The sequence below is a fragment of the Anopheles maculipalpis genome, chromosome 2RL (genome assembly GCF_943734695.1).
Source record: "Anopheles maculipalpis chromosome 2RL, idAnoMacuDA_375_x, whole genome shotgun sequence".
Lineage (NCBI taxonomy): Eukaryota > Metazoa > Arthropoda > Insecta > Diptera > Culicidae > Anopheles > Anopheles maculipalpis.
The window spans coordinates 27,575,358-27,601,604 of record NC_064871.1 but is presented as its reverse complement, the minus strand read 5'-3'; the positions used below and the strand labels follow the sequence as shown (position 1 = coordinate 27,601,604).

Below are 26,247 nucleotides of genomic sequence, written 5' to 3'. Positions count from 1 at the left end.
TCTCTTCATTCACTCTAATTAAATTCACTCGGGCTGTCGTACGATGGACAGCTTTCACGATAACGGCCAGCCAGAAGAAGCAAAAAATCCTGCTCCCTTTTGGAAACGAAATAAGTAAACGGTTTTACCTTTCCTCCCATCCTGGTCTGCCTTCTGTGTCGCAAGGATCGGGTGAGAAGCAACAGCCAACAAAAAAAAAAGCTCTGCTTTATGATGCTTTACGATACTAGCCGCTTCTGCTGGGTGGATGGAAAAGAAAACATCAGCATCCAACCAACAACAAAAAACACACAACCTAAGGTTTGGGAACACACAAGATAAGATACACCTCCTTTGTCACACACACACAGACACGCAGAGGGGATTTGTCTTTTGGTGGAAGCATTTCATTTTTCCACGTTCTACCGGTTCCACATTCCACATTTGGACCGGAAAAAGGCACTCCCGGGGAAAACCATATGTTTTCCCAGGATTTAACAATCCTATCATACTCGATACCGTTGCACACATGAACATTTGGGATTCTTTTCTTCGTATGTTTTTTTATATTCGGGATGGAGGCTTTACATGAATTCTGGCTCCATTTGGACTCGGGACCCACTTTTGGAAGTGGTAATTTACTGTTTTTTTGTATCATGAAGAAAAACAAGGATCTTAAACGGTTTTTGTTGTCTTTATTATTGATATAGAGATAATGTTCGGAAAAGGATGAAAGAATTTAAATTCGATTTACAATTATAGCTTTGTGGCTGTCAACGTTGCTGTTATGGATGGACGACTTAAGAATAATATCGCTAAAAGGAACATTATTTTCTGTGTCATTTATTGTGGGACAAAACTTCGAATTCATTGAAAACAACCGAATTCTTAACTTCACTTTCACTTTCACTTTCTCCCACGCTCTCTTTATTTCGCTTTAAGAAGTGCGGCACAGGCACAACATATAAGTCTCATTTTAAATGAGGAAATCAGAACTCTATTCTTTAGCATCACCACCCATATAACAACCTTTTTTTATCAAACTCTAACACAAAATTGAGCTGAAGACGGTAGGTCTTTGTGCCGCTTCAAAGAAGCGTTTTTTGTTAGCTTCAATCCATTCCTCTTTGACTCCATTCAATTTATTTTCGTTTCTAACACAACAAACGGTAGAAAAAAAAGCCAGCGAACTTGTGCTTGCTCGTTTACCAATGCCCTGAGACAGTATCAATTGAAAAATGCTTCAGGGTGTAAGTAGGACCATTCAATTTGACGAATACCCGATAATTGATAGGCTTTCATCATCTTTCGCAGCTGCACAACCCAGCCCGATGCTATTTGGCTCATGAAGATAACATAAAATTCGCCATAATTCGGAACAGACAGCGTTTCAATCCATAAATATAGAGCCGAAGTTCAAAAGATCCTTCAAATGCCATGTCAACGGGCGATAGCGAGTTTCTGATGCGAATAGACTAGGCCTTTTCACCAAACATCGGGCTGATTATCTAGCGTCGCGGAAGGTTCATTCAGTAGTGTTGTTTTCGCTGAACGGTTCAACATTTCAAATTGATAAGAAAATCTCACGAATGATACGTGACGTTTCGCGCTCTATCGTGTTAGTTATGTCGCCTACTCTTTGCGTAAAGTCTTTAAAAGCTCTGCTTCCTCCATCGTGCAAACCACATCCTAACTCCAATGTGTGCTAACTGATGACAAAGAACTAGGTTCGCTTTCACTCAGATTGCCTATTAATTAGGAGGCCGTCGGTGAAAGTTTCTGCTCTGCTGTGGCCAATAACAGTCACTTAAAATCCGTGCTTCGTGTCAACCGACGAGCAATGAAAGTGACGATACATCCTGGTTGCTTACTTGCCCCTTGGAAATGGAATCTGGTAATTAAATGATCCATTAACGTAGGCAATTTTAGGCACTTTGCCGCCACTGCTCTAGCGTGTCCGTTCCCGGCTAGGGTCAAAGCAAATCAAATATTTGTCCAAACACACACACACACACAGACGCGCGCAAAAACAAAACAACGGTCATCGTACTTTCGAACCAAACACAGACTGTCGCAAATTCAGGATTGCCGATTCCGATTCCATAATTAGCTATCCAAACGTATCTTCCCGTAGGAGTAGGACGTCTCGCTACGCCTACCACAGTGGCTAATGATGAGATTGAAGTGGTACCTCTAAGAAACTCCCTTTGGGGCGAATTGCTCTCGCATAGGCCATGTTGTTGTTTAGTATTCAAGGGCAGACGGCTTATTATTGGCAGTGCAACATTAATTAGGAGATTGCGTGCTAATAGCAGAGCCATTTCAGCCCATAAACTACACTAATCTCTATCTTTCGGGGTACGTATGCTGGGAGGAAACTCAATATTTTTAGACAGACATTTTACAATGCATAACCAACGCGCTACGGTAATTGAATTAATTGAACGCTTGGTAATGAACAACTTGTCTTCGAGTACGACTTTAGCATTTTAAACAACAAACAACCATCGGCAGGGTTCATATCGATTCAGTCTGAAGTGGGTTTGCATACACTTTTCTGGTCAACATTGGCACCAAGTGTTGACCTTCATAGGCAGGATCTTTACATTTTTTTATCGATTTTTGATTTCGAATCATTGGGAGAAGAATTTTCATGGTTAATGATGTGGAATCATGTCCTGTTTCGCTGTGTTTGCCCTGTAAGATCGTATCCAAGTATAGTGCTTCTGGTATCTTAGTTGAGTATGGTTTAGTGGCATCCTGAATTTCTTTTTCTCAATCTTTTTGTGTAGCGTTTGCGTAATAGCGTCTGATTTTCTTCAAGGAAACAATAATTTCTTAATAATTTTTCCTTTAAGCTTCGATCCTCATGTATAAAGTTTTTAATTTTTAACGTTATTGACCGTATAAAAATACGTAGACAAGTGCGAAACCAAAAGCAAACTTTAAACCCCCGCAAGTTCTTCTTTCTACAAAGCACTCAAACCATACGTTTGCCAACCATTTGGAATGAAATAGAAATTTTCCCCGTGCGCTTTGTGTGTTTCAAAGTCAATGTCACACGAGTTCACCGATTTCATTGTCACAAACACTTCCGGAAATGGTGAAGTACACGCAGTAACTCAAAGCAGGCAGGCAATAAAGTGCGGAAAGCGCTCGTTCCAAACCACTGGCTAAGTGACTCGAAGGGTTTCCTTTTTCGAAAAAAGGTTCTCAAAACAACCGCCGAAAACGATCCCGTGACCTTACTTGATTTTATCCGCTCGGAAGCAGCTCCTAATGGCTGCGGTTTTTAAGATTGCTCTCACCACCCACATCTCCACCACAAGCTTCTACTCACCACACTAAAAATGCCTTTGATAGCAACCAAAAAGTGAATGTGACACTCACCTCACCGCCTCTTCCCACGTGCGTAGACTTCTTCGCGCAACAAACACCCCGAAAGGATGTCCTCGCGGGACGAGATAAAACCGTGGCAGTACGATCGTACAAAGTAATTCATTTATGTTCAGAAGCAATCGTCCTGATGGAACGGAAGCGCCTCATTCAACCCCACTTGCTCTTATCATGCCACCACCTTTTTTATCATCTTACCACGCTTACCTCACCAGCGCAAGCAAGACTAGCCTTTTGGCCGGAAATATCGGGCCACTTGATGTGGTACAACAAAGACCAAAATTCGATGGTGACCCGCACCCTCAAAAACCCTTCCGAACAACACTGACAAGCGAAACGCACATGCCGAAAAGCGTAAAATATGGTAGAATCCTTTTACGTCGTTCGGATTCGGTTTGGAACGTTCGGAATAAAAACAACGGTTCAGGAAAAAGTTGAATGAACGAAAGGGAAAGCTAGTATCCGAAGGAGAGAGAAAACAACCGGACACCATACAATAAAACTGCACTCCGCCACAAAAACCCCGGAGCTTCGGATGACTTATGCGTAACAGTGGTTCCTTCCGGTTGTACCACCGATGTGTATAAAAGCAGTTCTTTCCCTTTCAAATTTGGAGGGGGTGGTTGGATGGTGTCAGCGATAAGGCCATTGTAAAGAAAAGCCAAAACCCGTAGATAGATTTGAATGGACTCGAAGTTTTGTGTACCCTTTTTGGAGGGATATTTAAAGGACTCACGGGACCCCGACACAATCTCAGCTGCTGGGACGTTACGCGGCAAGGGAATTGACATTTCGTTGAGTGAAATCTTTAACGGGTTTGCTTGTAAAACATGCACAAGATTTCACTCATTTCGGGCTTGATACAATTGAATACAATTTTATGGCCAATCAGTAAAGCCCTGTAAACTGAGAGGGAGCGAGATGTAGAACCGTTTTCAGTTAATGGAGACGACCACAAAAAATTGCGATATTAACGATACAGCTATTCACTAAATTAGTAGCACCACCATAAGCTTTTATTGCTTGTTTCCATATCTTGAATAAAGACGTGTTAAAGCAGTGAAGTGTTATAAAATTAAAATGTTAAGCCACATAAAACGGGTTCCTGTGCGAAAAATTGTTTGAAGTGGTAAGAACTTGACTGATAAATATCTAAATAGGTCATACATTTTAACCACTGCATTTTAAATTTCTTCATAAATCAGTTAGTATATCTACGATGTTTGTCCCTTGAAACATCCTTACACATTTAAATTAGTACAGACTTCTAACAAAATTCTTACCAACGAACTGATAAAGTAAAAAAAAACAAAAGGAAGCAAGAACCTGACAAAAAATTAAAAATTTTACAAATATTTTATGCAATCTACTTAAACCAGATTTCAATTATACTTAATTTAATTACAAAACGTACCTCAAAAAATTATGAGACGAAAAAAGAGAAAACAATGACAGTGCCGTTCCTTTGAGTAGGCTCAAGCCAGACAATAAAATTTACCATGTTCGTCACGTACATCAATTACCGACTGAATTAATTAAACCTTTCAAAGCCCCAAAATGAACTTCATATTCTCCAAACAAAAAATTTGCTAAATTCTCGGAAAGGGGACAGGAAATTTAAAAAAAAAAGGAAGCCTTTCCACAGTACCATTTAAAATACGCGTGGGTCATTCATAAATTTTTCAAACCTACCAGAGCACAACCAGCGCAGAAGAAAATGTTCCCTGTCGCATTTTCTAGCATTCGTTTTCTATTGCTATTCTTCACAATTATTTTTATCATTAATAATTCTTTATCTCGTGCTTGCTTGCTTGCGTGCTTGCAGATGATAATCATCTGCGCAGCGTTTTCTTATGTCTACCGTTCAAAACGGCGTGCTTTGGTCCCTGGAAATGTGATCCTGAACGCCCGACATTGCAAATAGTTCACCTTTTGTTCCCTAACCGTTTTTATATGGGCAAAATTTTAGTCACTCCAGCCCAAAAAAACAGACACACTTAGCAGCATGTACGAAAAAGCATTCACATCATATTTACTTACCATTTAAGCTGATAGAGCGTTACCCGAAATTCGTCCAGCATTCCCACGCTACGGATTCTGAAAAGAAAGACAATAAAATATTTAAAGTCAAATAAAGCGCAAGCAATACGGCCTGGCCGTCCCTTATGAATAAAAAAAAAAATAAATAAAAAATAAAGCGCAGCTTTGGGTCAGAGGAAAAAAAGGTACACAAAAAAGACTGTTGTCTTGGGGCACTCCCCAAACAAAAACCACCACACCAGCACTCATACGCCTACAGAAAAACCGAAACGTAACCATTTTCGAAAGCGTGTCAAATTCCACATTTGCAATGACGGGATGCAAATCGTGTCAACTTCATTACCCAGCATCCATTTTATTACCTTACCGTTAACGCCTACGAAGCACAGTAGTGCGTGGGTATTCTTCCAACCCTACCGAAAGTGATAAATACCGTGACGATAAACGTGTATCCGTACCACTGCCTAACCCAAATACGCATCATTTCAGTATCAGAGAATCTTGAATTTAAACTCAAACCACATTTGACGTTAAAAAATGGTTTCCATTGCCAGCACAAAAACAGGTGGATTTTTATCACGTTTATCACATCACAAGAGTTTCCGCCACACACTTCATTGCTGGAATATTTTCACCTTTGGCCCTTCGGTGTAGGAAAAAAATGTGATGCCAACCACCGACGTGTGTGTGTGTGTGTGTGAATGGTAGCAATCAATGTTCATGCCCACCACCCACCACCATCTGGCACAATTTACTAACAAATTAGTGGCGTGCGTGGGACATTTCTCAAGAGAAAAGCTTTCCTTTTCTTTATTGTCGTTCAACAGGCTGCCGTGATTTGAACGTCTCTAACGCCAACAGCAGTCTGAAAACGGTAACGGAAGATGTTTACTAGCGTACTAAGAAAACACCTTCTTATGGGAGGAGCTACCACATCCTTTGCTGAGTACGGTTTTGTGCCTATTCGCTACCAAATTAAGTCCGCCTGACCATTCATGGGCGATGAATAAAACATACACTTGCCAAACGTCCCAAGAGGATAAAATAAACAAAAAAGTTTATATGCAACACCGTTTCCAGTGTTGACGAAGAGTCGATTGAGATGATGGGCCCTACTGTGCGACATCTGCAGACAAATGAAAACCAATAATCGAAACCAGAAAAAAAAAGAAATCCCCAGAACAATTTGCTTCAAACATCCATCTTGCCGGTACGAGTTGTACGCTCTGCCAGCAAACATCTCTAATGGAAAATATTGGGCACATTGCTAACTAGCACGCCAACACACAACACGTAAAGGGGCGAGCCTTTCGGCTAGCATTGTATCCACTCCATCCTCCCTGACCGCTCCGAACATTTTCTTCCTTACGCTTGTGGATCATATTTGAAGATAAATGTCCAGAACGTGAAGTTCCCGAGCGGCTTAACATCACCCACTAGAGCACGTGTGTGTAAGAGAGCACGTGGAAGAGACAGCGGGCGAATCCTGTAAATCTGTTGGATTTGATCCGTTTTTCTGTTATTCTTCGCTCTTTGTAACACATTTTTGTACCTTTTTTTATGGATACTAACCAGAAAGACATTAACTAGCACTACCAGCTTCAAAGCAAAAGTCCTGACTCACTCCAGACATTCTTCAAATTTAGTAGATACCGTTCCGGGGCGATCATTTATCAACCAAAATACCTGCTACCAGCGGCTTCTACTCAAAGACGTCGAATTACGACGCTCATCCGAAATGGACAAACCCAACATTTGATTGAATTCATCTAAGGTCAGGGTTAAGTAAGCCCACTTGGTACTGTTAGCCTTTGTTAAGGTTTTTTTTGTGTTGTTGTTTTGTTTGCATCTTCCAGGCGTGTCTAGGATTAATCAAGCAGAAATAAAGGCAACAACATGATTTGCTCCGCAACGAAATATGCCACTTTTTCCGCGTGCTTCCTACCAAGTATTCTTCTCTTGCTGCTTGTACTGCTTCGAAGCATTGTTTTCTTGATTTTCTGATGAGGTTCATAGTAGGAAAGTAAAATTCATAGGAATGGCACGACATAAATTCAATTAGCTTGCCTCTCATCTCGAACAGTCACAGAATGGAAACAGCCTTCCCGACATTGAACTTGACCATAGTAAATGATTACATCGATAAATTAGCATCAAGAAGCTCTTGGTTGTGACTGTGCAAAATCATCATTCCTATCTTCGTTTGTTGTGCTTAATTTTTTCCCTACGGCATGCCATAGAAATTGCCAAGGGAATGGTTAAAAGGCTGCCACTCAGCGAAATTTGAGCCAGGGTTTCAATTCTCGCAAGCAAATATCTGCTAAAACATCCATATGATTCTTGCTTCAATGCATTCAAACAATCTCAGGATATGTTCAAATAATGTTGAACATAACTGAAAGCTACCAGGCGCCTCCATCACTCGCTTGAAACCTGCCAGGCGGCTCCATTATATAGGAGAAAATATGTACTTTTGTATATTTTCCTTTTTTTAAGGCATAATTTAATGTACTATCTATTTGATATCTTTCCAAAGGCGCTAAATTCTTTTCCAGATATGGACGATTTCAGAGACAGTTCCGAAAAACGATATTCATATAAGTGAGAGCTTTTTTCATCTCTCGTTTACCAAAGAATCGTTCAGTAAACCAAATTGAGTGGAATTTATTTTTGTGAGTGAAAATATTCCATTAGAAATCATACATTTTACGTATGCATTAACCATAACACGAAATGGAGCATCTCAATATTATTTACTACTATTGATGCTATAATTTAACAGTGCAATGGTCTGAAGCATACCAAACAATTCACGCTCAACTTACATTCGCTCGACCCGAACGAAATGCTAAATTAAGTAGCTACTGTGGTACAATAGCCTTTCTAGGTTCTTTAATTTAACCACTATTTCCTGTTTGACTCTCCCATTAAAGCGCTAGGAAAACTGGAAACTAGGAGGCTCGTCTCGACCAAAGCAACCACAACTGAAAGCGAGCGAGAATCAGCATCTTGAACATTAAAGCTGGAAAAAAAAGGAAATAAAAGCATCAGAGGCCATTTCCCTGTAGTGATGCTTTTATTTAGCTAAGCAATAAAGTTTGCCTGTTTACATCCCCATCTGACACTTGGGGCAATTGTAACCAGGCGCCTAAGATTAATTGACTTGACGGGTAAGCTTTCTGATGGACACATGGTCAACCATGTGTACTTGTGTCAACCAAAACGGCCAACGAACTGCCAACTGTTTGTTATGTGTAGCCTTTTATTTTGGGCATTCGGCATGCTCTTCTTAAGCTCTGGTTGGGTATCATCACCGACATCAAAGACTAACACCAAGCTTCATCGTTTCAAGGCTAGCGCGCCATGAATGAATCACATGGAACACTTGATCCTATCCCTTCGGTTCGCAACATCCAACCAACAACACACACTATTATTGTTTGTGACATAATGAGGGTTGTGTTGTGGTTGTGGTTAACTCTATCCGGAATTTTCTTTTTGTATTGTTTTTCTTTTAAAAAAAAACCCTCCGAAACCAAGAGGACAGGATGGATAGTCTTCCCGCACACACAGGTCCCTTATTGGACCGTAGTCTTTCCAATCATTGAAAGGCTTCGTACGATACCGAAGGTCAAAGATTTCAAGGTTTCCAATCATTCGTCCGGAACACCTAATCTGCCTTGTCCCGAAAATAGCCATTCACTAGCATAACTCCATTCTCCAACGTGACTACGATTCTCGCGCTAGACATTTTCCTCGTCAAGCGCCGGGAGAAGATAAACAACTCGCCACCACCACCATCTCTATCCCGGTCGGACGCTCCATTCGACCAGAAATTCGACCCGAAAATGTTTTGCTTCTCTTTTGCTTCGATGGTTTGTCGGTTTCTCCTTCCGAAGACTTTTTGGCATGACTTGGGCGTGTGAGTCCTTGTTTTCTTTTCTGTTTTTGCCACTTTTCCCGGCGACAGAACAAATCGTATTCCATTACTTGGCGGGCGCATAATTTGCCCGTTATCGTCACTTGGTTTTTTTTTCTGTTTGCGAACAACCAGCCTAACCTTTCGCAAAGGATAACGATAATGATTTCCGTGGTTGAATTGCTACTCAATCGCTATCGCTAAGGTTGGTAAGCGTCGTTTCTGCCAGTATATGAATGAATGGTGTAAAAGCGGCATTTTTCTACGCACGTTCCGGACAACTCATGCAATCAACGCCGCAGCAGAGATCATTTCGTTGTGTGTAGCTTTTGGCTTTGGCATCCCACGCTTCGGGACTATTACGGAAAATTGAATTGGACCGAAAAACAAACCAACTGTATCGAAGAGGTGTGTTGTAATGAGCTAATTTTATCCGATTTGTAGCTCTAGCTTTGTGTTTATGCTTCGCCTGATTTAGATTTCTATTTAAGCACTGTTTCATTAGACACTGATTTGGTGGGAATTCCAATAAGCCAAAATCGGTGTTATCTTAGGCAATAAGAACTTCATGCGTCACACAATGTCTTTACAAAAAATTGATCTTCGCCCGGAAATCCCAATATGTTGCAGCGAGACGTCTTTCTTGGGGCTGATAATTTTTGCAATAACATACACCACAATTCTTCCACCGGGATCGGTTTTCTCTCTATCTCTGTCCATACTATTCTATCTTCAATGGATCAATTTCGTTCTTCCCTCGGTTTGCAGGTTTTCCTCGTGCAGTCGAATGGTTTCATTGCTTCATAAATCAATTCCCGATGGCACCGGCCGGACGTTGAGCGTGCCGAACGACGAACCTTCTGGCCACACGATGGTGTCTTCCGTCACGGACCGCACGGATGTGGACCATACTGCCCCGTCGACAACGGTGGAATCGTTTGCCGAACGCTGCCTCGGATGTGCGATGAGCTACGGCGGAACAACCCAGTCGGCGGCGACAACGGTGGCGACAGTACGGGGCAACTGGACCTGGAGCTATCTTGACGGATTGGCGGCGGCGGAACAGCAGCACCCCAATCTTACCGCCCCCCAGTACGACACACTCGACGCGCCGGATGACTTCCCACAGTACGAAATTGATCCGGCGTATCAGCTACGGTACAGCATCCTCGGGACCGTGCTACTGACGTGAGTAATGAAAAACTTTCACCACACACTTGTGAGGAGTCGCTTTGCAACGGACAAGCCCACCAATTGATAATTGACTTTGAGAATTGATTAATTGACATTCACCCGGGGACACTTAACAGAGTCCCACACACACAGACACACCATCATCAAATATTTGTCTTTCGGGCAGGAAAATTTCAGTAAATTGGTGGATTATTCTTTTTACTTGCACATTGTTCCACCCTGCTTTTTTTCATTTCTATTAAGCATCTCTCCTACGCGTGCAATATAATGATGGTCGACGTAGCGTCGGCCGACGTGTCTGGCTTCTACGTGATGGGGATGGAGCTGAGTTCGCCTACATAAATCACTCGGCGCAATGCGTTTCTCTGGGTACGGAAATGAATTGGTACACGCGAAAGAAACTCCCAAACGCTCCCCAAAAAAAAAATCGACCGATCCCGTGGGATTTCCGAAATGGCTCCCGGGTGTTTTTTTTTGCCGAACAAGAAGGAACGTCCGGAAATTTTCGAACTATAGCTTTCAGCGTAACCAAAAAAAATAAAACCGGCCGGCAGACCAGCCAAACGGGAGAGATGCTCCATCATCGTTTGCTGTTACTTTAAGCGAATAGCTCGAAAGCTTTTTTCCCCACACCTGATGGGTGCCCGTGTCTATTGTTCGCTTAAAGTGAAAATTTTGTAGAAAGGAAAAGAAAAGACCATTTTTGATAAATCATAACACATTTCGCTTGTAGGGCTTGATTTTCCTGCCATGCCGGGGGCTGGCTGGCTGGAGCTCTTAAGCATCAAGTGCCTTATCGAGTTTGAAGACGAATAAAAAGAGGCGCAATGCGGATGACGCCTGTCAGAAAACAACGTCCGAAAGTGAGGTTCCACATAATGGGGCTCCATACGCTCGACGGTTTTTGGGTCGTACGACTCGCACACTCAATTCCGTTCCGGACTGGCTCTGTCGACCGAGTCGGAAATGCTAAAAGCCGTATCAATATTTCCTTCTGGCAAACAGCTCCTTCATTGCCGTGACGCGATTGATGACGAGTTTCCAATTATTATGATTAACTGTGTCACATGGAAGTGATGTGACAAGACATGTGACATGTGATGTGACAAGAGCGCTCCTTTTACGACTCCCTAATATAGAGTGGAATGTGTCGCTGAAAATGAAGCAACTCGGTTTAGAGACGCTATTAATGCTTCATAATGGTTTGATCATTAACAGTACTTTTCTGAGGGGGGTTTACTATCACTTTTAAATGACTTTTACTCCACGAATTGGTATCGTGAATAGTATCAGGAAAAAAAAAACTGTACGAGCTACCATATTTTATTGCTCCTGTTGCCTTTTGCATTTTGCCTGCAAGACTGGGATCTGCAAGTTGGTCAACGCGTCTGCCAAATACCCAGCTTCTCTTCGGTAAGCTTCTTCTCCAAAAAATGCGCTCCACCTCAAGCTCAACAGATTACGCTTTCAGATGATACTTAACGCCATAAATATAGCCTCCCGTCCCAGACGCTCCTTCCCCCGGTGCAATAAGTTACGAAAATAGCGATGCGAATCTCGACAAACCCCTAACATCCTGTGACCTGGTTCCGCACACGCCAATTATCACACTTCCTCCAGCGGCTAGACGGATGACGCGCGCTTCCTTCTAAGCGGGATTAACAGGCTTCATCCTTCGGGGAAAATTTATTACATGTCATTTTTTTCCACCCCGCACACGATCACTTTTTGGGGCAACATTTCGCAGTCGGCCAAATGCCCTCCTCGCGACCATAATTCTCAGCTTATTAGCTCACTCCAACCAAACGGTAGCACGCCACCAGCTCATACTGCTTTGAATCGTACCGCTTATTCTTGGTGAGTTTCTATATATTTTTTTTGTTGCATTCTCCCCATCCACAGTGTGGCCTATGCGCTCGTGTTTATCGTTGGCCTGCTCGGGAACATTTCCGTCGTGATCGTCGTGAAGAAAAGCACCATGATGCGGTCGCCCACCAATCGATTCATCGTCAATCTCGCGTACGCTGATTTATTGGTCAATTTTCTCTGCCTGCCGTTTACGCTGATCGGAAATCTTTATCCAGGTAAGTGTCACCACCCTGCCAGCAAACGGTTGTCCAAACACTTTCACAGTACGGGAAGAGAGCGTTTACGGCACAGGGACGGGATATCGATGAGTCGCGGGGTTCGGGTCCCACGTGACTTGTTATGTTGCAAAAAAAAAAAAGTTTTTCCTTGCATCAAAAGAACCCCGGAAGTCATCCCGAAGGCCATCATGGAACAAGTGTTTGGTTTCCCCCTGTTTGCCACCGCTGTTTAAACGCCGCGTGTTCGGTGCTGTAAGTTGTACAATTTATTGACTTTTAAATTGACTGCTGACAGGCATCCCCACAGGCATGCACATTCACCGAAACCAAGCAAGGCACGAAAAGCATAGCGTTTAAACGTTCCAGCAGTTCAAAAGAAAAGAGAAAAAAACGAGGCCAAACCGGCAAAAAAGCGACACAAACTTGGATTGATTTATATTGCCAGAGGGGTGTCTCGCCTCGTCGACGTTCTATGGGAGCAGCGCCACTAAAGAATCTATCAAATTGGTAAAACACTTCTAAACTAAGCACAACTACTACTTCCTGCATCAGCAGAGCTGAAAATAGAATCTATGAGCTGTGCCGCAGAACGAAGAACGTATAATTACGAAACATATATAAATAACCCATCCTTCTTCTCAATGGTGTATAAATTGTAGCCATCCATCTTAGCCGGTACGAGAAGAAATGGCGACAAAAACGGGGAGCGAGAGCGAGTGGCGTAGCCTTCAAGCAATATTTCTGCATACAGAGCACCGCCACATACATATGCGCTTTGTTTTTGGCCTATTTATGCTTCACACGAATTTGCATCTTATGAATAATTCTACCGAAGCTCTTCTCTCTAAAGCTTACGGTTTTCTGTTCACACGATCGTTCCCTTCTTACTACAAACATAGACGACCTCCTCGGCCTAGAGCTTACGACGTGCTAAGCTTAATTTAAGTAAAGAAGCATAGTTTGTTTCTATTGAGTGGGAAGGAATATCCAAATCAATTGTGACAAATTGCACGATATCAGCAATTTTGATGCAGGAGGATGGCAAATAGAGTTAGTATCTAGTATCGTAACAATCAATTTCGTTGGTCAGGATTGTCAAACTTATGGTTCATGTACTAGAATTTTTACGGTTTTCACTACTTCCTTTCAATTCTGCATTTTACGGTTATAATATCCCGGGAGTTGGGGCGGCCCGGTGGCGACAGCGGCGCCGTTCTTCATGCGGCAGGACCGGGGTTCAAATCCCATCCAAACCGTAGACCCCCCGTAGTGAGGTCTAACTAACCAACTACGTGGTATCGGCCTTCTAGTAAGCCATTTCGACGGCCAGCATGACCTTTTAGAGGTCGTTAAGCCAAGAAGAAGAAGAAGAAGAAGGTTACGATATCCTGACGTTGTATTCATGGTATCACATTAGTTTATCTGTGACTTTAATCCAAATTTAATGCATATTGAGCTTTGAGATTTTTGGTCACCAGCCACTCATTTAAACATTTTTTGTGTCATTTTAACTGGGGAAGTGGTGGATCATCCGTATCCGGTTCCACCTGCCAGATCAGACTACAATTTGAAGGAGCAGTGTCCGGAATATTTCGATGAACGGAGTACGATTTCATATTGTAACAATGGGAACGTAGGGGAACCTTTGTCCGAATCGCAAAGCTTACCGAGCGTCCCCAAATTCGCTCTGGTCGTATGAGTTAAAGTTTTTTTTTCTGGACTAGCTAGGAGAAGTATTTCTTCTGACTAATCGAGTTAGCGGGCGGCAGTTCAACCAAATTCTTCCGGCGGAGTACAGAATGAAGTGTGGGAACAACATCCATATGGAAGGCAAAGGAGAAACGTCTACCGAATCTTAAAGAGATCCTCCCAAAGACTCACAACTATTAAGGAATAATTTTCTAGCAATTATTGGCTAAAATGTATAAGCCAGATCATTTCTGTGGTCGATCGGTTGTAGTGAAAAAATATGATATTCTGGCCATGTATATAAGGCTTAGTTGTGTATAACGAGACACATACACCTTTCGTTTTGTATCGTTTTGTCAGTTGCTCGGAAGTCAACATGCAGTTTTCGATGTTTCTTGGTTCTTCTTGGTGGCAACTAAAGCATGGTTGCTCAAAAAATGCTACTAAATGGGGTGTAGGCCCGCAGGCGTGATTCAACCTTCACACGGTGGCACCGGATATCAAATCCCACGCTGATCGTCTCCCCGTACACTAGCCTGGCTGTCCAGCTATGGGAAAATTCATATCAAGGAATGCCATTAATTAATACCAAGAAATGGCAGACCAAATGTTTTCGAAGTAGTTGTGCCAAACAAGAAGAAAAAGACGAGGAAAATTCGCAACCTGACCTCCTTACAAAAACTCATTAGCAGTTTTATGAGGCTACAAAAAATGTGTTTCGGAGAAATGAAATATAGTGAAAAAAGCCTCATTATTTATAATTCACTATGACGGAAAAAAGCCTCACGAGCCTGGCACAATAAAACGATAATATTAAACTGATTACAAAAAATAAGTTAGTAGCCAAATTTGATATCAAAACAATAATAACTTAATTGTAAAACTAATATCTCTTATCAACGCTAGCCAGACCAGATGGTGCTAAATGAATAACATTATTTCTCTTATCAAAGGACGTAGAGTCTCATGGAGGGAAATAGTGTGACATCTCTGTCCTAAAGCCAGGCAGTAATATTGAAGGCTTTCTGGCTGTACTTGTCTGTTTCATACGCCCCAAACGAATGATACAAACACTCAGCACATCCACACGATTCAAGTGTTTCTTTGATGTTGCTGCCTTAATTTTTTTTGCCTCCCTCCTCTTTTGTCTATCTGATTCTCAAGATCGGCCAATGATTCTGCTGTTCTTTCTCGTTCAGCCTGCCCCGATAACGAAAAAGCTGTAACGGAGGCGCTTTCTATTTTTCAAACATTTTTCTCCTTCCCTCTTTCTTGCCTTGCCATCATCCCCCGCACCGTACCATGGCTATCGTACTATCACTTCGACCAAAACTTTTCCCAAAAACCTGCACAAAACACCACGTGTTTAACCGAATCTTGAACCAAAGGAAAACATTTTCCTTTGTTCAATGCCACCGTCCAACGTTCGGCTGTTGCCTTACGGGCTCGGTGGGGAGATGCAGGACGACCGGTTGTTTCATCATCACCGCTTGAAGTTGATGTGCCGTGGAAAACTTACTTTTCTCTCGTGGGGTGGATAACGGTAGCAGCAACCAGCAGTTACATGTCGATGACAACAACAGCATCGCCGAACTCACCACGACACGCACAAAAAAAATGTCCCATAAGTTCCTTGCTGTTTTTATCCTCCTATTCTCATGTTGCTCTTTTGTCTCCCCGCCTAACCATAATATCATCATACATTACCCGTTCGGTAATGTAATTTTCGTCAAGTGGGAGGCACATTTTATTCCCTTTTGCCCGTGCTCGCTGCAACGCATCGTATCTTATCGCATGTTCTTTTTCTCCCATTTTCTATGCTGCCACGAAAAATCGCTCAGCCTGGATCTTGGGGGTGTTCTTCTGCAAGGGTGTATCTTATCTGCAAGGTGTTTCCGTTTCCGCTTCCGTCAACACGCTGATGGCGATCTCCATCGAACGTTGCTTCGCGATATCGTTCCCCATTTCGGGCACCATTACGACCAGGTAAAAGGAGACAAAGCCAAAGAAAAAAAACACGGAAACTTTCCGGCTTGTTCTTACGGCCGCAGAATCCTACAAACACACCCGCAAATACGTTCCGATTTTCGGGTTTTTTTCTTCTTCACCCTTTTTGCAGACAGTATCGGTTGATTGTGACCATCATCTGGTTTATAGCGCTGAGCATTAACCTGCCCTGGCTGTTCGTCTTCACGCTACGTCCCATTGGTATTCCCGGAAGCATAGCACAGGTGAGTACTGCTTTTACTTTCGCGGGTTTATTTTCACTTTCAAGGTTAAGGCTTTAATATCGCGACAGTTTCATGGCCACGCGTAATAACAGAGACAAGGCTTTATGTATGTGTTGACTATGTAGTCACGTTCTTCTAAAGGACCATACGTTTATACTTGTTTTATACGGTCAACTAACCTAGACTATAAACTGCTGAGTTTGTTGAAAAGTTCCCCATGTTTTCTGTTCAACCTAGCTTAAGAAGATTAACCAAATAGCCCTCGTAAAATCCACACTTAACTCCCACCCAAAAGGCTAATCTTTACACCGGTTATTTCCTAGGGACGACTGAGGCTCAGACTCGCCTACACATTCCCTCCCAAGATAGAAATGAGTAAAGAAATTTTTCAGTGGGACGAAATTAGCGAAAATAACGCATGCAGAATAAATACCCGGTACAAGTTATATCTAAATTAAAGCGAAATTCTCGGAGTACAAGCAACGTAATTAGTTAAGCTCAATCAGGGTAAGCTATCCGGTAGGCAAGTAAACCTAATGTGAGAAATACATTGTGAAAGGATCGTCAATCTCATTTCAACCCATTTATAATTCCCTTCACGATAAGGTTATGCTTGCGCCCTGTCCGATCAAACCGAAACTATGCTGATTCCGCGGACAAGATATACATATACGTCGCCTGAAACATCTGACGCTTCTTGGCTCAATGACCTTCTAGGATTCGCCGGACATCTAAAGGTTTAACTAACTAAACTTTATTGACACCACGTAGTTGGATAGTCAATCCTCACTACGGGGAAACGATCCGAATGGAATTTCCCGTTCCTCCGATGTGAAGACTGGCAACGACCAGAACACCGTTAAAAAATTATAACCCTCATATTGTTTCGAAAGTCAGCACCGACAAATCTAAATAAATTTTCGCAAGGATGTTAACTGCCAATAAAGGCCATACAAAAAACTGAGGATATTTTTCAGTTCAAACCATTTCTGTTGCGAGGCACCTGAAGCAGAGGTTTTAAATAATATTTATATTCTCAGTAATCGCATGGATAAGGACTTTGCCCAAAACCATAGCTGCATATTCGCTTTAGCTGCGTACGAACGGAAAGCTCTCAGAAAATTTGCGGAATGTGTGTGTTCCCAAAGTCATAGAAGGTCCTTGATCCATATTCTTGGCTATATGAGAAGACTCGACCGACAGCTCATGTACAGACACATACTCTGACGCTTTTCATTTTTTTGTTGAAGCTGGTTGAAAGTACCTATCAGGTTCGTTCCATTTCTTACTGGAAATAAACCAATTCTGTTCCGTTCCGTATTAAAAAAAATGGAACTTAAACAACAGTAATAAGCATTCTAAGGACCTTCGGACGATATGCAACAATTTAAACTCGCCAGGCCACGATCGTATGATAATAAACCATTTTCATAAGGCTATTGTGAGTTTAAATCTCTCATTGATAGTTAATTAAAACGGCGACCGCCTCTGACAATAACAAAAGAAACTAAAACTAACTACTTTATTAGATAAAATCAATATTTTTAAATGTGAATTTACAATCTACCTTCATTACCATTTATTATGCACACACGCACAGATCTGCACGGAGCTGTGGCCGACACCGGCATCGGAAAGTTGGTACTTTCTGTTCGCCAACCTGTTCTTCTGCTACCTCGGTCCACTGATTGTGATATCCATCTGCTATGTCATCATCTGGAAGAATGTGGCGTACCGAAATCTACCCCGCGAGATGATTATAAATCGTAAAAATGAGGTCTTCAATCGCAGCAAAGTAAAGGTAAGATGGAAAGGATGATGGCCCAATTTGGCGGTGAGCGAATGCATAATTAATCTACTCTCTGCCTCTGTTCTTGTGTTTAGGTCATTAAGATGGTTTTCGTTGTGATCATCACCTTTGCCATCTCGTGGTTGCCTCTGTACGCCATCTTTTGCTTCGTCAAATTTGCCGGAGATTTAGTGTACGATGAAGCGGGTAAGTGCATTCAGAAAGCAACCGCAAAAAGAAGGCAGGCTAACTAATCAACTTTGGTTTTCTCCACTCTTCCCCTAAACAGTCCAATCGTTCATTTTAACCATTCTCCCGGTTGCCCAGTGGCTCGGTGCGTCCAACTCGTGCATCAATCCGATACTGTACGCGTTCATGAACCGTAAATTTCGGGCCGGCTTTAAGAAGCTTTTCCACAGCTGCTGCACAGCTGACGAGGACGATTGGGATCTGCCGACCACGGTGGGCCGGCTGGAGGAGAAAGATATGTACCTACGAAGGGTGCGTTCCTTTAACAATGGGAAGCAACACCAGACGCTACTGCACTACGGCCGGGAGCACTGCGCAACGCTTCGTGTACCGCTGTCAACCCCAGCAATCAATGTGCCAAATGGTGGGTCACGGAATTGAAAAAAATAAGGATAGCGAAATTGTCAGCTTACGTAAAACGTACATACAAATTTAAAATTAAATCTACGGCAGACCGGCATGGCGAGACTAGGTTCAGGGGGACACACACATTATTCTATTCAATAAGAACATTCATGCGGGAAACAGATTATTGCGCTAATATTTACGCTCACTTTTAAAGTTGGGTCACACGTATCAGATGTATTTTCATATAACTAATTGTTCGGTATATAAAAGAAAATGATTTTCAAAATAAAAGATTATACATATAACATGGTTATTTTTTCAAACCCCACCAGTTTTTCCACTTTTGTGTCCGAAAACGCTAAATTATGGGAAGTAAGGTAAAAGGGTAAGGAATAATTTGAACATTTACGGTAAGAAGGGAAATTTTTTTTTTTTAAGTTTACAATACAGTTATATTGTATCTCAGAACCACCACACGCACACACACACACACCACCTGTATTAGATGGGTGTTTGCACAATCTTTTACACCCAGTTACGTTCACCGTTAGAATGTTTTTGTCTTCCCAATGACGAGCACAGGTCCCTTATAAATTCACGTTCAACAAACCTTTCGTCGTTATCTTCCTAGCGTACGCAGCCGTTTGAGCTTTACGACATCCTGAAATAGAAAGAACACACATTCAAATCAATTGTTCTACACACAAAATCTGAGTTCTTTGAGGAAATGCTTACGCTTCGATCAGGGATGCTCGGAGGTTACTGGTCACATTGGATGGTTGTGCTTCATTCAGCTTGAAAACGCTTTCCACCACTGACAGTTCGGTTGAGGTCGTGCTCGTGCCACAGAACGCGCACCAATCGTTAACGACCATGCCGGCCGCAAGCACCTCACAACCACGGTTTACCGTACCCGCTACGAGTGGAATTTGTAACAGTGAGGCTAACTCGTCCAAATCTTGACTGGGTGTTTTCGGATGCACGAGACCACCCTGATTGCTTAGCACGGAGTAAGCACCGACGAGCACATTGTTCGCTACCGTCTGCCGGTACACCTCAACGCCCAGTGTGTCGACAATGATTTCTTCCGTCTCGCGATCGATGTCCGGATGTACCAGCGCGACATAGTCATTGCAAGCGATCACATTACCCAACGCAGACAGCCGTTCCTCGACACGATGAATTTTCACTGCGTCCGGCAAAGAATTGCGCAAGTGTTGAAGTTCCACATCGGTCGTGCTGTTCGGGACGATCAGTCCGTTCTTGTTCCCTACCGAAAGCCGACCTATAATTCTACAGCCGGCTATGCTGGTGTGCACTACTGGAATAACATCTGCAAGCTCTGACTCGAACACACTGGAAGGGGAAAAATATGGTAAGTAAATGCAAACATATGTACGGCGGAACACTTCCAAAAGGAGCTTGTTTATGTCAACACGTGCCCTTACACATAACCTCCAAAACGTATTTGGAATCTAAGCTGTATGACTAATTGCATACACAACTACACTTTAATTTCAGTTCTGGTGGTAAGAGGATAACATAAACTGCTGAAAAAAGCTTCATTGAGCGAATATCTAGTATAAAGCGCCAATAAATTACCTGTAGAACGCCTCTGAACCACCGATTGCTACCAGGCAATATGAGTTGGTAAGTTTACTGAACACACCGATATCGTCATTATTCTCAAACTCGGCACGCAAAGCCATGATTGTTCTTGATGTGTATTGTTTTGTTTAGCCGGGAAGAAAATTATCTGAACGAGATAGTTACACTTTTTTGCAAAAAAAAAACACAAAAACTTTGGAACTAATTCACGATTCTTCAATGCCGGAGCGTGCAATGATTTGATTGTTTACAACAATTTTGACAGCCAGAGAAAGACGAGGCGCGTCAAGGAGAACCCAAGATTTGTAGAGTATCGAAATTCGTGAAATGTCAGTTTCGGTTGACGTTTAAAATTTGCTCAGAATTTCCGTTCAGCTGCCTCAAAATCAGATTTAATTCTCATTGTTTTGGTTGTGGAGCCTTAAAATACATCACTTGACTATTTCGACTTTTTTCTATCCAAAACAGAACGGTCGCGGAAAAGTTTTGTTAAAATTCGAAAGGATTTCGAAAGCACTTGCATACCTCGCTTAACCTCAATGCTGCAATGCCTCTGTGTTTCTTGGAAGTCGCAGTTCACTGAATGGTCTACATCGGTACTATTTCAGTTATGGAAGTTCCCGTGGAAAACGTGAACGTAGTACATATTTATTCGGAACAACGAACGTACTCAGGCCATATTGGGTCACTAGCCTCCAGTCAGAAAGTAGTTTTATATATTCTTGTGTTTCGAGTGCTCAAATCAGTGGAACAACTTAGGTAGGCGGGGGAAACGACAGACAGCCGCCAGAACCGTCTTAGCGCAATCGTCTACTAATCATATGTTCTGGCCGTTCTGGATGCACGAACGACACTACTACATTTCAGGCCCACCAAGACGACTATACGGGTTTGGTCATCTGGTGCTATTCTCATTGCATACCAACCCACCTGGTAGAGCCTGGCCAATCACTTTCGCTGCATGTAAGTACGTATCAACTAATCAAATTCAAAAGAGGGCTTAAAACATTCAGAAGATATTTATTATTTACGACGAACAGACTTGCATATGATTTAGTTAATATTGTTTTGTTGCTTAAAATCAGGGTTAAAACGAGCATTTTAGGATGCTGCAATTAATGGCGTGTTTTCTCGATAGGTACTATCGTTTCCATAACTATCTGTTGCCACATTGTCGAAGTGTTGTGCTCTACCATAAAATATAAGCTATTTTCGAGAGGATACTTGCTTTCGAGAGATGTTCGATTGCGTGTTTTTACTGATTTTATTGTATGGATGAGTATGATAAAACTGTAGCACCGAACTCTGGTGTACGCCACAGGATTTTCTTGAGATAAAATCAAAACTATGGTTAGAGTTATTGTAAATGCACTTGGAGGTGTTGAACAGTGGTTATCAAAGGTATGGCAACAACACCCATCGATATCTTACGGCTAAAACATTCCTTACAAACTCTTAAAATTATGCTTTTGCTAGGCGTTAGTGACGAACTCAAACAAAAATGTCTAATACGGGGACTGTGGAAATCGAAAGTTGTTAGAAGTGCGAACGAAATAGTCACTATTAAAACACTAACCATCTCTTATTGGAAGTATGTTTTGTAGAAGTTGTCGACGGTCTATTTGCAGCATTCGATTTGCTCTACTTTTGGCACAAAGATTATCTATAGTTTTAGTTCGTTCGCAGGAAAAATAATAGAAGTATTGTAGCGTACTGAGAGCAAACCCCTTGCTCTTCTGAATCTTCCCCATGTGAACACAATAGTAATTGCTTAGTTTTCATGGCAGTTCCTCGTTTGTGGATAGCCAAAGGAAATGTCAACCGAACACAACATCCAACGAATTAGGTGCACTGGCGATAGCGCTCCGCGTTGGTTTGGATCGTCTGAAGATAGAACGTGATCTTGCCGGTAAGATCGTTCAGCTCAGACTCAAGATTCTGGATCTCCTTTTCATTCGATTTGTATATATCGTCCATACCTGTGCAGAAGAGAGAACATCGAGATTCATTGTTATTAATGTTAATGTTTCACAATAACATCCCTACTCCGTTGGTGTCTTACTCTGTAGGGCCGAAAGCTGTGTCGTCGTGTCCACAGTAATCTTGGAAGCACGATTTAGCAAGTTTTGTGCACGCTCTCGGGCACTTTCCGAACGGCGTGCCTGTTTCGTAAGCGATTCGTTTGCGGATTTGAAGTCGTTTTTGAGCTAGAAGAATAATATATAAGGGTTGCGTGTTATAGAAATGTTGTAACAAACTTCACAACACACGTTTGTCCGGAATAGTACCTGCGTTGCACGCTCGTGCGCATTGTTTGCCGAGTCCTTTACATCTTCCGCCTGCTTGTTGATGTCCTTGGCGTCGAGCTCGTTACGAATGTTATCCTTCTGAAGTTGCTCAAGCCGCGACTGCAGCGCCAAAACCGCATTAGCTGTAGAATTGGCACGCTTCTGAGCATCTTCTGTCTCCTTATCGATCTAAAGTCAAACGGGAAAGAACAGTTAACTGTTTGTTTGACTTCCGGGCTCATCGTGTCACATACCTCTTCTAGATCAATCTTTGCGGAAGCAATATCTCCATTCGCTTGCTTTATAGATTGGCGCGCCTTTTTCTGTGCATCGTCCGCGTCATCCAGAGCTCTCGTTATGTTCAGCACACCAGCCAACACCTTTTCAGCGCGTTCCCTGTAATAAACCATTCGACCAATAACATTAAATATCAACCGTTTTCGATTGCGATTTATCATCAAAATGATTTACTTTTTCTCGAGCGCATCCGTCTTGAGCATCTCCACGCGCCGCAAATCGTTCTCGGTGTTACGGATGATCGATTCCACGTTAACCAGATGCGAAACTGCATCCTGGATTTTCTTTGCAAGATCGTCAATCTGATCCGGATCCAGCTGTAGCGTATAGCTCATAACTTGATCGATGAGTTCACGCATTTCACCTGGAGATGCCGTCGTATTTTCGATCATATCCGATAGTTTACCCACCAGCACGTTGGCACGGTCGATAAGATCTTTCGTTTCTTCGAGATGAGCTTGTGTTTCATCATGCGTACGCTTGGCCTTCTTGTACGACTCCGACGCATTTGCTTTCGCTTGTGACATCTACAGGAAATGAAAGCGTTTAAAAATCATTACAGATCATAAAACTAGTACGCTTTGTATTTGTACTTACCGATCGGAGAATATCGTCCGCTAGCTCTTCCTTTTCTTTAATGTTTTGCTCTGTCTTCTTAGCAAAGTCCAGTGCTTTCTCGGAGAGCGTCAATGCGCCATTTTCACACCGTAACCCTCCGCAACCGTTCTTACAACCCGCACCACCACAGAACTCATCGCACGGGTCACCGGCACGGTCGCAAATGCGCTGGTTCAGATCCGGCATGTTTCCGTTCAAATCGTTCAACTCTTCCTGGTACTTCAAGAATGCGGCTTCGTTATTGTCATGGTTACGCACCACGTCGACCTGATTCTTGTTGATGAGATGTTCCGCTCGGCGACAATAATTCTCCGCCCGGCTGTTGATCGCCGTAATGTTCATGTTCGTTTCACCCAGCAGACTCACGCGGTACCAAGCATCTCGGGTAAGATTTAGTGCACCCTCTATGTTGCCCTCCTGCAGTCTTGTCGCATTATCCTTCAGATAGGTTGTCATCTGTTTCACATCATCCGCTCGCCGTCCGAGGTTCACAATCTCAATGTTTGCGAGCTTAATGTTTGAATCCGTTTCCTGCAATTTGCGTTCCGATTCCTCCAAATTGCGTAGCGAGTCCTGCAGATGCGTACGGATTCGCTCAATCTCCGAACCGATTGATTCGATTTCGCGATCGGAAATGGTGTTGTTCAGCAGGCCTTCGATTTGGGCGATCTTTTTCGACATTGAATCAAACTCCTTCTTGTAGGCACCGGTCGCACCAAGCTTTTTGATCGTTTTCGCTTCCTCGATCGTACGGTCGGTCTCGTTCCGGAGCCCATCCAGAATCATGTCCCAGTTGTCGAAGCACTCACCACAAGGTTCACAGTACGGAGCTTGTCCGAGGTATCCACGATCGCACTGGTCGCACTTGTACCCGCCAATACCGGACTTGCAGGCACACTTTCCGGTAGTACGGTCACATTGTTGCGTTGCAGAACCATACGCGTTACACTCGCAGGCTGTATCAAAAAAAAAACAAAGACAAGCTTGAAATGAGTAAAATAATACCACAAACATTCCAATCGCCTACATACGTTTACATTCCACGTTTGGATCACCCCAGAAGTAAGCCTCACACTGATTACACTGCCGTCCACCGAATCCAGATTTACATGAACACTGTCCGTCGTACTGCAGAGCAAAATGGCGAAATTATGATAAGTAACTCTCGTATGGTTGTGATCTATGGGAAACCCAAAAACTTACCGGATTACACTGCTCGCTGAGCGCACCGACGGGATCACAGTCGCACGCCTCGCACCCTTCACCGCTAGCAATCTTCCAGTGATTCTCAATACACTCGTCACAGTACTGTCCCTTTACATTACGCAAACAAGGACACTGTCCCGTATATCGATCGCAATGTTGTATCGTTTGATTCGTTCCGAGCAAGTTACAATCGCAATCCCGGCAATCCTGTCGTAGCGCATCGCCATAAAATCCATCCCGACAGTACTCGCAATGGTCACCCTCGGTATTGTACAGACACTGGAGACATTTGCCCGATTTAGCATCACAATTGCCCGGCCGCTTGGGATCGACATTGTTGCTACAATCGCACGACTGACATTGGCCGCCCGGTTTTTCCGGATTGCCGAAGTAATTGTCCGCGCACACATCGCACCGTGCACCGGAATATCCTTCCTCGCACGCACAGATCACATCGTTCGTCGATGGGTGCAAATAACACTCGTTCGCGTACGAATGACCGGAAGCAACGGTATCCGGACATCGGCACGGTCTGCATCCAATCGATGAGCCAAGCAATGGATTGCCATAGTACCCATCGATACAGCGATCACACTTCCAGCCTTGCGTAAAGTCCTGACATTGAAGACACTCGCCGGTTTTCGAGTTACACGTCGGCGTATGGCCATTACATTCGCAGATCTGGCAGTTGGGGAAGTTCCAGAAGCCTGGCTGACACTGGTCACACTCCCGGCCGTACGTGTTCGGATGGCAGTTACACTGTCCGGTGATCAAGTCACAATCGTTGTCCTTCGATCCGATGCTGTTACAATCGCAAGCCTTGCAACCTTCCGGCCCAAACCCGTACGTACCCGGGGCACACCGATCGCACTGCCGTCCGACGACATTGGTCTTGCACGTACAGAAACCTCCGGATTCAGCACACTTCTTGCTCTTCGAACCGGTCGGATTACACTCGCAAGCTGCAAGGGAAAGCATAAAAACAACAATTAGCATAACAATCGCACACTCACTATCCATAATCATTTCGATTCTAACAAGGTTCCAACTCCACCTCCCCAGGGTTAATATCCTGTCCCATGGAGGAATCGATCCATCCTAATAATACTGCTGAATTTAGCAAGGAAAGCACCAGTATCGATTTATGGCGAACCATTCTCGCACACCGAATCGTGTAACTGTGCTTTCAATGTCAACAAATTTCAATCTACCTTGCTGGACCAATGTTAATCAGCTAATGTCGTCCACTGTTCGTGGAACGCCCTGATAAGATACCACCCCATCAGAAACGCACACTTCGCACACTTAT

General features: G+C 43.1%; 4 protein-coding genes across 4 annotated transcripts in view; 2 read left to right on the top strand and 2 right to left on the bottom strand.

The window, feature by feature from the left end:
- The window catches only part of LOC126557777 (neuropeptide SIFamide receptor-like), a 29,136-nt gene extending 10,182 nt beyond the window's left edge, over window positions 1–18,954 (top strand). The window contains exons 2-8 of the mRNA XM_050213656.1: window positions 10,103–10,522; window positions 12,431–12,612; window positions 16,146–16,290; window positions 16,424–16,535; window positions 18,136–18,336; window positions 18,420–18,531; window positions 18,614–18,954. Coding sequence (XP_050069613.1) covers window positions 10,103–10,522; window positions 12,431–12,612; window positions 16,146–16,290; window positions 16,424–16,535; window positions 18,136–18,336; window positions 18,420–18,531; window positions 18,614–18,954 — 1,513 coding nt within the window. The remainder of the gene's footprint in view (window positions 1–10,102; window positions 10,523–12,430; window positions 12,613–16,145; window positions 16,291–16,423; window positions 16,536–18,135; window positions 18,337–18,419; window positions 18,532–18,613) is intronic.
- LOC126565883 (uncharacterized) overlaps window positions 1–26,247 on the top strand; it is a 482,940-nt gene that overhangs the window by 432,695 nt on the left and 23,998 nt on the right. The window lies entirely within an intron of this gene.
- LOC126559640 (laminin subunit beta-1) overlaps window positions 1–26,247 on the bottom strand; it is a 379,704-nt gene that overhangs the window by 346,155 nt on the left and 7,302 nt on the right. Inside the window, exons 8-15 of the mRNA XM_050215810.1 lie at window positions 24,936–25,900; window positions 24,764–24,860; window positions 23,712–24,688; window positions 23,289–23,641; window positions 23,072–23,213; window positions 22,818–23,006; window positions 22,592–22,736; window positions 22,357–22,508 (exon numbers count right to left, since the gene is read on the bottom strand). Of these exons, the coding sequence (XP_050071767.1) occupies window positions 22,372–22,508; window positions 22,592–22,736; window positions 22,818–23,006; window positions 23,072–23,213; window positions 23,289–23,641; window positions 23,712–24,688; window positions 24,764–24,860; window positions 24,936–25,900 (3,005 nt within the window). The 3' untranslated portion in view covers window positions 22,357–22,371. The remainder of the gene's footprint in view (window positions 1–22,356; window positions 22,509–22,591; window positions 22,737–22,817; window positions 23,007–23,071; window positions 23,214–23,288; window positions 23,642–23,711; window positions 24,689–24,763; window positions 24,861–24,935; window positions 25,901–26,247) is intronic.
- Window positions 19,653–20,709, bottom strand: LOC126558900 (eukaryotic translation initiation factor 6). Its single transcript, XM_050214985.1, has 2 exons — window positions 20,524–20,709; window positions 19,653–20,277 (listed from the first exon to the last, which is right to left on the bottom strand). Exons 1-2 carry the CDS (start codon window positions 20,628–20,630, stop codon window positions 19,653–19,655), a joined length of 732 nt encoding a protein of 243 aa, XP_050070942.1. The 5' UTR covers window positions 20,631–20,709.